The following is a 7,589-nucleotide window of genomic DNA, read 5'->3' as shown; positions in this document are numbered from 1 at the left end:
CGCCGCGCGACACGGCCGTGCTCAAGCAGGCGTGCGTCTTCGACCAGCTGCACGCCGAGGCGCACGCGCCGCCGCGGCTGGAGCAGGTCACGGTCAACGTGGGCAAGCGCAGCTCGCTCATCCTGGAGGGCTTCGAGAAGAAGGAGGCGGCCGCGCGCGCGCCGCCGCAGCTCGTCGCCGTCAACTCCACCGACCTCGCGCAGAGCAAGCTCTACGACAAGCTGCGCGGCTTCGAGGAGAAGGACGCCCGCGCCGCAGAGGAGGTCAGAATCGATAAGGGACTCGTCGACAAGGACACGCCGCGCATGGCCGACGCGCTGCAGAGCCCGCCCGCAGAGAGCGCCCCCGTGCAGGGGGTGGGACTCCCGCAGAGTGCGCACGCGCACGCCGTGCCCGCGCAGAATGCACAGCCCCAACCCCAGCCCCAGCCCCAACCGATACAGGGTCAGCCCGTGTAGGTATGGCAGCCTTGTTTTAGGGAGCGCGTCGCTTCGCGCGGGGAGAGGTTAAGCGTTTTGGGTTTTCGGTACCACGCGATGTTTTGTTTTTGTTGGTTTAATTGCATTGAGGAGGGAAAAATGTGGGTGAGGAAGTGAGTGTACAGAGCTAATCGTCGTCCTCGTCCTCCTTGGGCGGCAGTGTGGCTTGGACCTCCTCCCATGATTTCTGTGTATAGTCGGTGAAGTCGGCGGTGGAGGGCGCGTGTACAACAAGGGGCGTCGATCGTGTCAGCAGTAGTTATAGTGCCGGCGAAACAAAGCGAGTAAAAAACGAGCACGAAAACAGTCAGCACACGCAGCGCGGGGGCGGATGCGCGGGGTGGGGGACTGAAGGGGAGGGCGGTGCGCACTTACGCCCTTGTTAATCGACTTCCAGATCGAGTCGGTGCCGGAAAGGTAGGCGTTGGTGGCGACGTAGCTGCCCAGCACGCACGCCGTGACGTACACCGAGTTGCGCTTCATCAGCACGTTGTACAAGGTGGCGCGGAACGCGGGCATGCCCGTCATGGCGGCCTCGCGGGAGGCCATCGTGCGGGCGGCGGGGGGACGGGCAGCGGGGGGACGGGCAGCGCGGATCGGGGGACGGAGAACGCCGCGGGGGGAGCGAGCGGGGTGGGGGGGAAGGGGGGTTGCTGAGATGTGCGAATGGGAGAGGGGCCGCTGCAATGGCGAGGCGGAGGGATGGGGTGTGCGGCAGGGGGCGGGCGGGTTGAGGCCTTTTTTGCTCCAGCTGATGGACCTTACAGTAGACTAGACGTAATTGTTCTTTGTGCAAATGCAAAAGATACAAAGTAGTTAAGGCTACATTTGGATCAAATTGTACAAGTCCAGGGACAAGTTTGGACAGGTGGAATAAAACTGTTGGCCGTATCTGTCACAATTCCACATCCGGCATGCACCTTGTTTCTTGATTTACATGAACACATTACAGCACTACGCATCTAGTCTAGTGTCTATTGGGCATGTGACCTCATATGAGGTCACTTTTCAACTTGTTTTTTCTCGACTTGTGCCATCTCAACAAGAAGGAAAAAGATACTCTTGCCACCGCAGTTCACTTTTGCGTTGCGGAAGAGTAGAGTTTGGTGAGATCTGCACGTCTTCTCCAGCCATTTTTAGAATGTCTACAAAAGAAGCCTTTTTGACCAATCTCAAAACGTTATGTGTTGATATCTTCGAAACCAAAACGCCTGTTTACAATGTTAACAGACCATTGAAACTTCATTAGATTCTTAGTCTTTCTGTGTATTCACAACTGCTCTCCCAATGTTTTGTAAGATGTTATTGCCGAGGGAATAAACGTTAAAGAAATGGCGTCCAAACTGACTTTATAAAATTTCGATTTAATATATATATTTTTGCAAAAAAAAAGCTGGCCTCATATGAGGCAAACTGCATGTCAAATAGACACTACCCTTGGTAGTGTCTATCCGACCGGCCCTTGTCCTCACATGAGGACAGATGGATATGCATACAACTGGACAGCAAGCATACAGGAGAACATTGCCGCGGTTGCTCATTGTACATGGTAGGTATCTCTATTATTATACACACATGTGTGTATAACCTGTGTTATTATGTTTCTCGCCCTCCTCATTGCGCCCCGTCTACTCCAAAGGATTCCTAGTCAGGGCCGTTCTACCTGGCAGTTTTTCTCCCCTGTGAGAACAGGGCAATACTGTAGTGTATCGCATGCTTCTCATCGCATGCGCAACACGAATACGCTGCCCAACCTCATGTACAGTACCCTTGCGTACAGTACAGCAAGCAACCTGTGGTCGAAGCATCGAGGCGAGACAAACACAAAAATAATCATTTAAGCAGACTCAAGCACTCGACCAAGTTTATAAAAAGCAACCATCACGCCGTATCCGACAAGTGCTGCACTTCAGTGCGATGACTAATTGTGACCTACTATTTCGTCTGCTTGTACTCTTTAAGAGATTTAGTAGGGATGCTCTGTTTGTTTGTGAAGATCTCGTTGGGATCCCACAACTTCTTTGCCTTGATGAGGCGGTTCAGGTTACCCAGAAAGTAAAGTTCGAGGGCACCATACTTGCCGTTCTTCCAGTTGTTCAAGTCCACATCCGGGTAGTTGAAGTAGCATCCCTCAAACACACCTTTACCACTCTCCACCTGCGTGTTGGGGTCTGGAACCCCGCCATACGGCTCATACATCTCCTCGTAAAAGTCTCTAATCCACTTGAGGTTCACTGCATCCTTGTCTTCTTCCTGCCAGTATGTCTGGTACTGCAGTTTGATGATGTACTTGCGCTGCGCGACTGCCGTCGCATCCCAGGCCACGTTGTGAATCTCACCACCAAACATGTCCACCTGGAGTAAGGCATCCTTCATTTCGGCACTAGTCAAGCCGTCCGGGACCTCCGTAAGGTATTTCCAGATCACGTCGATCTGCAAATCCGGGAAATCCTTGATCATGTACGCAGACTTGTACTTGCCGCGCTGATTCGGCCCGGAGCCGTTGATCGTCTCAGTGAGCGCGTAGAAGGGGTAGTCCATCGTCTCGTCATGTATATACGACGTCTTGGATGTGTGCCTCTTGCGCGGCCGCACGGGGAACGGCGCCCACCCAGCATGCCCGCCAAGCGCTTTGGTGGGCTCGCATGTTTTGTAGATCTGTTCTATGTCAGCCTCCAAATGATAGTGACGGTCTTGGGCAACTTCGCGCTCGGCGTCGTTCGAGTAGGATGTATACAAGTACATGACAAACTCTTCCGCTGCCTGATGGAAGATTTGAAACTTGCCAACCGTATTCTTCCAATCACATCTGGCAAGTTTGAAGTACTTTGTCAACAAATCCTGCAAGGCATCTCTCGTGAAACCGTCCCAGCTGAAGTGTAAATTTGATGCGATGACGCCCCGTGGAGACATGGGCAAATCCTTGAAGTAGTATTTGGTGATGATTCCAAAGTTTCCGCCACCGCCACCTGTGTGTGCCCAAAAGAGGTCCCCGTCGTCGCCTTCGGAATCTTTGTGCACATACTTGAGTACCGAGTCTTCGGTGAGGACTGGCTTAACGACGACCTCCACGCCGCTGAGCCAATCGACGGGGAGGCCATGCAAGCGGGCCAAAATGCCGTCACCTCCGCCGACAATGTGGCCACCGAGGCCGACGGAGTAGCAGGAACCCCCGGGAAGAACTCTTCCGTGGTCTCTGAACAAGGTCTTGAAGGAGCCCCAATTTGTATCTCCACTGCTGACGAAGTAACCCCTATCGTCGTCATAACCACTCTCAACGAGACCAGTGACGTTGATGATGGCCTTGACGCATTCGTCAAATACGAAGTCCTCGTAGCAATGGCCGCCAGAGACGATCCTGACTGTACCGGGAGAACACTTTTCCATAGCACGGTCAAGTGCAGTACAAGCACCTTGAGGAGTGTACACGACATAAACGAAATCGATATTAGTTCCAATCCAGCGGCGGTTGAAGCCCTGCTTCATGGAGGGGAGACGTGGGTCCGGCTTGTCCGGCGTGCCCGCGTTGACATCAATTACAATATAACCGGGGTCTTTCTGGGGAAGAGTAGCCATCGTGAAGTTCAGTGTGCAAGCGAACCTTTGACATACACGGTACCAGAGAGACGAGGCAAAGGGCTCTTCGACGCAGATTGTGGGCGACGACAGGAAGAAGGAGCGGGAGACTGGGTTGTCAAGGTATTTATCCTGAACGGGTCTTAGTTTGGGAAGGGTGTCAGTAGTTTGGGAAGGGTGTCAGTAGTTTCATTGATTTCAGTTCATACACAACGATTACGGACGGGAGATTGTCACAAAACATATAAAATGCAAAGGTATGCACATAGCTTGCTACCAAGGGTAGGTATGAAAGGATTGCATTTCTGTATGACTTGTATATATAACACAAAAAGCACCCCATTTGTAATAAGCTATCTCGCACTGTGTCAGATCATGCAGTGTTGATGAGATCAAAGCGCACGTGCCTTGCCTATGAGGCAGCCTGCTGACGCGAGCAAGCGGAAGCACAATATGCCCCAATCAGTCGAACACTGTATGTACTTTCATTTGCGGTTTGGATGGGGTCTTTATTTACAACCAGGGAGAACCCGAAGTTGAACTATGTCAAGATGAACAGAAGACTTTCCTGGCTCTCTTCGCAGAAGGACCTGATCTCGGCTCTCAAGAGCTCACGTGCAGAGCACACATCGCCCCGAAAACTGGGCGGTTTTCGCCCATATTGTGGCAGAATCTCCAACGCAATATGTTGTGGTGCCAGCATCAGCAGCGCTGGCCAATGCAAATATTATAGTTGCAGCGTATGTTTATTCTTAGTTACGGTGTCTGATGCAGATATGTGTGCGAAGCCCTGAGAGGTCAAAGCAAGGGTGCAGATGTGGGGTTCTGCAGGGCGAGAAATCCCTGATACTGCATCCTTGTATCACAGGACTGCGGTCTGGAATCTGGAGGGCATTTTTCTTTCTCTCGGGGGTGGTTATGAGTAGTCTTGATATTCATTGAGTGACGCTTCGGGAGTATCGCAATACTGTAGGCCTTCAAAGATGATGACTGCAATGTATGGGTTTGGCAACTTTTTATGCGATTATTAGGATTACCGGACCGTTATGTAGCGGAAAACGAAAAATCCTGCGCAACTCTTTTACGGGTCTCCGGAGTCTCTTCGAAACGAGTGTGTCGTGAAACGATGGGATGAAGCGCGTTACCGAAGACACCCTCGTAGTTTTATTAGGTTTTAGGTTGCCGCGAAGACACCTCGTAGTTTTATTAGGTTTTAGGTTGCCGCGAAGACACCTCGACACCTCGTAGTTTTATTTGGTTTTCGGTTGTCGGCCTTGTCGGGCCGACTTCACCCCTCCGTTCGGAGACAGAGGGGCTGGAAGGCAAGAGGGTATTTCAGTGCTGGATTCGAGGAGGCTCAGGGACGGGGGCATCGATCTTTGGAGTAAAGGAGGCTTTGTACCATGCACTAAAATCTCCGCGGGAACCGCCGCGGCTTCGATATCGCACCTGCTGACGTATGAAAGAAAGCGGTAAAGAGACCCGAATAGCAAGCTGAACGAGTTTTTTCTCCGTCGGCGATGAGGCAGAAAAAGCTTCATCGCCAGATCAGAAGGTCGAGACTTACATAAACTTTGCTTCAATCGAGCGCACCTCTCGTGCGCAATGTACCGCCTAAAACTTTAGATACTTTTCGAGGGGCACCGTCCGCCACTTGCCGAAAACAGTCGCGAAATATAAGATTAACGAGGTGAATGTCAAAAAAGTTATAAAGTTATACAGATATACAAGGGAGGAAATCTGCCGGGAAGAACGGCCCTGAACGGCCCATTGTTGCAGGTCATGCACATGATCTCTGGTCGTCTTACCCAGTGAGGGACGAGGGGTACAGCCCCTGGTAATACAGATATTTGAGGTACCGTTCGAACGGTACTGTATGCAGTTACCCTGGATGCAGATACCCTAGTATATAAACTTTATGTACCGTACGGGATGCCGTACGCTTCGGCACCGAGGGATAGAAGCTCGTTTATCTTTCGATGCGGTCGCCCCATTCCTTGTGAGAATGCGCCTTGGGCACAAGTCCCAGTTCCGTTTCCAACCCCCCACCCCGGCAAATGTGAGCCATCGACACACTTGCCGACGACAACATTGGTCCAAGCGGGCCCCAAGGGCCACACCTATTGGGATATGCCAGGCACTGATGTCGAAACCTTCGGCGGTGTTGTTCACATGAACATGTGACCTGCAAACAGCGCTACGGCAGCGCTACGGCTGTTAAAAGTTCGGAAAAAAAAACACAAAAAAAACTGTTCCACTCTGCTCTATCTGCTACTGTACGTGCGACTCAACAGTACCAGCTGGGCTCGTGCGGCCTCGTGGAGTGGAACAGGAGCAGGACGCTGGCATTGTTGCAACGTGGGTCTCGACCTCCCAGCCGGCACGCTGTGCCCGGCGAAGCGGTGCCTGTCGAAAAAGGCAGGCTGGCGACAGCCATACGGTCGCCGCAACGCCGCGGCCATTCCACCTGCCCACCGGTGCTCGCGACGGTTGCCACCCAGCGCGCCTGCCACCTGGCCTGCGCGCGGCGGCGGCAAGATGACTGAGAGTGCGACGCGGCCGTGGCAAAAATGACTGAGGGCGCGACGTGGCGGTGACGAACATGACTGAGAGCGCGGTGCGGCCTTCCACGAAGCACCCATCGCGGCCCCGCGCGCGAAAGCGCCCGGCTCGACAACTCGCCCGCGTCCGTCCGAGGCGCTCCGCCCTCCCCGGGCGCGGCGGCGCGGGGCGTAAGAAGCGGCAGAATACATAAATCAAAAACGGGAGGCGGCGCGCAGAGCAAAAAAAAAGAAAAAGAGGCGTCTTACACTCACATCTCACATTAGAGACGGCCCAAAAAAAAAGGAGGGCGGTGCGCGCGCGACGGGGTCATTGCCTGTACACGATGGGCAGGGCGGGCTCATCCTTGTCGACCCTTGCGTAGCCCTCGCGGTCGACGCGAGCCCACTTGGCGACGCGGTAGCCTCCCTCCGCGTACAGGACGCCGCCGAGCACGTCGGCGGCGTAGTGGTGGTGGAGGTAGATGGCGGCCCACCACACGAGCAGCATGTAGGCGAACTGGAAGGCGTGGACGGGGCGGTACGGGACGGGCGGGCGGAAGCGGGCCATGAGGTAGGGCCAGGCGGCGTGGAGGCTCGGCCACGCGCCGAAGACGAGCTTGCCGACGTCGCCGTACATGCGGTGGTACATGGAGATGTTGTAGCGGGTGTCCAGGCGGCCGAGGATGGCCGGATCGCCCTTCATGTCGTAGCTGGCGGGGGCGGTGCCGTGCTGCAGGAAGTACCACGGCGGGGCGGTCGGGAAGGCGAGGTGGGTGGACACGGCGGCCAGGTTCATGAGGCCGAAGGCGAGGACGAAGGTGAGGATGTGGCGGCGCGCGGAAGGCGGGGAGAGAAGCAGGTAGGACGCGATGAAGATGAACGGGGTGACCGGGTGGATGGTGTACGGCACGGCCGCGAGCAGGTCCTGCCAGGGGGCCGCGGCCTCCGGGCGGAACCAGGAGATGGACGAGGCGAAGAGCGTGGCGTCCAG

General features: G+C 54.6%; 4 protein-coding genes; 1 reads left to right on the top strand and 3 right to left on the bottom strand.

Moving 5' to 3' along the window:
- Nucleotides 1-606: 606 nt before the first annotated feature.
- CHC_T00007973001 (hypothetical protein) lies at nucleotides 607-1,007 on the bottom strand. Its single transcript, XM_005712295.1, has 2 exons — nucleotides 855-1,007; nucleotides 607-666 (listed from the first exon to the last, which is right to left on the bottom strand). Exons 1-2 carry the CDS (start codon nucleotides 1,005-1,007, stop codon nucleotides 607-609), a joined length of 213 nt encoding a protein of 70 aa, XP_005712352.1.
- Nucleotides 1,008-1,416: 409 nt separating this feature from the next.
- Nucleotides 1,417-1,849, top strand: CHC_T00007972001 (hypothetical protein). XM_005712294.1 is given in 2 exon segments: nucleotides 1,417-1,728; nucleotides 1,729-1,849. The coding sequence occupies 1 exon segment, from the start codon at nucleotides 1,417-1,419 to the stop codon at nucleotides 1,726-1,728; it is 312 nt and encodes a 103-aa protein (XP_005712351.1). The 3' UTR covers nucleotides 1,729-1,849.
- Nucleotides 1,850-2,315: 466 nt separating this feature from the next.
- CHC_T00009130001 (hexose oxidase) lies at nucleotides 2,316-4,055 on the bottom strand. XM_005712293.1 is given in 2 exon segments: nucleotides 2,316-2,414; nucleotides 2,415-4,055. The coding sequence occupies 1 exon segment, from the start codon at nucleotides 4,053-4,055 to the stop codon at nucleotides 2,415-2,417; it is 1,641 nt and encodes a 546-aa protein (XP_005712350.1). The 3' UTR covers nucleotides 2,316-2,414.
- A 2,871-nt stretch (nucleotides 4,056-6,926) lies between these two features.
- CHC_T00008908001 (inositolphosphorylceramide synthase (IPCS)) overlaps nucleotides 6,927-7,589 on the bottom strand; it is a 3,360-nt gene continuing 2,697 nt past the window's right edge. Inside the window, exon 1 of the mRNA XM_005712292.1 lies at nucleotides 6,927-7,589. This exon is cut by the window's right edge and continues 2,697 nt beyond it. Coding sequence (XP_005712349.1) covers nucleotides 6,927-7,589 — 663 coding nt within the window.

Source organism: Chondrus crispus, genomic scaffold (assembly GCF_000350225.1).
Source record: "Chondrus crispus Stackhouse genomic scaffold, scaffold_9, whole genome shotgun sequence".
NCBI lineage: Eukaryota > Rhodophyta > Florideophyceae > Gigartinales > Gigartinaceae > Chondrus > Chondrus crispus.
Note: the sequence above shows the minus strand (reverse complement) of the source record. Positions and strands in the feature narration are given on the sequence as shown.

Bases quoted from the DNA above. Each gene is read 5' to 3' on its own strand.
- CHC_T00007973001 (XM_005712295.1), bottom strand. From the start codon at position 1,007: ATGACGGGCATGCCCGCGTTCCGCGCCACCTTGTACAACGTGCTGATG. The intron at 667-854 runs GTAAGTGCGCAC...GACTATACACAG, and splicing joins GGAAGTCGATTAACAAGGGC to AAATCATGGGAGGAGGTCCA.
- CHC_T00007972001 (XM_005712294.1), top strand. From the start codon at position 1,417: ATGAACACATTACAGCACTACGCATCTAGTCTAGTGTCTATTGGGCAT.
- CHC_T00009130001 (XM_005712293.1), bottom strand. From the start codon at position 4,055: ATGGCTACTCTTCCCCAGAAAGACCCCGGTTATATTGTAATTGATGTC.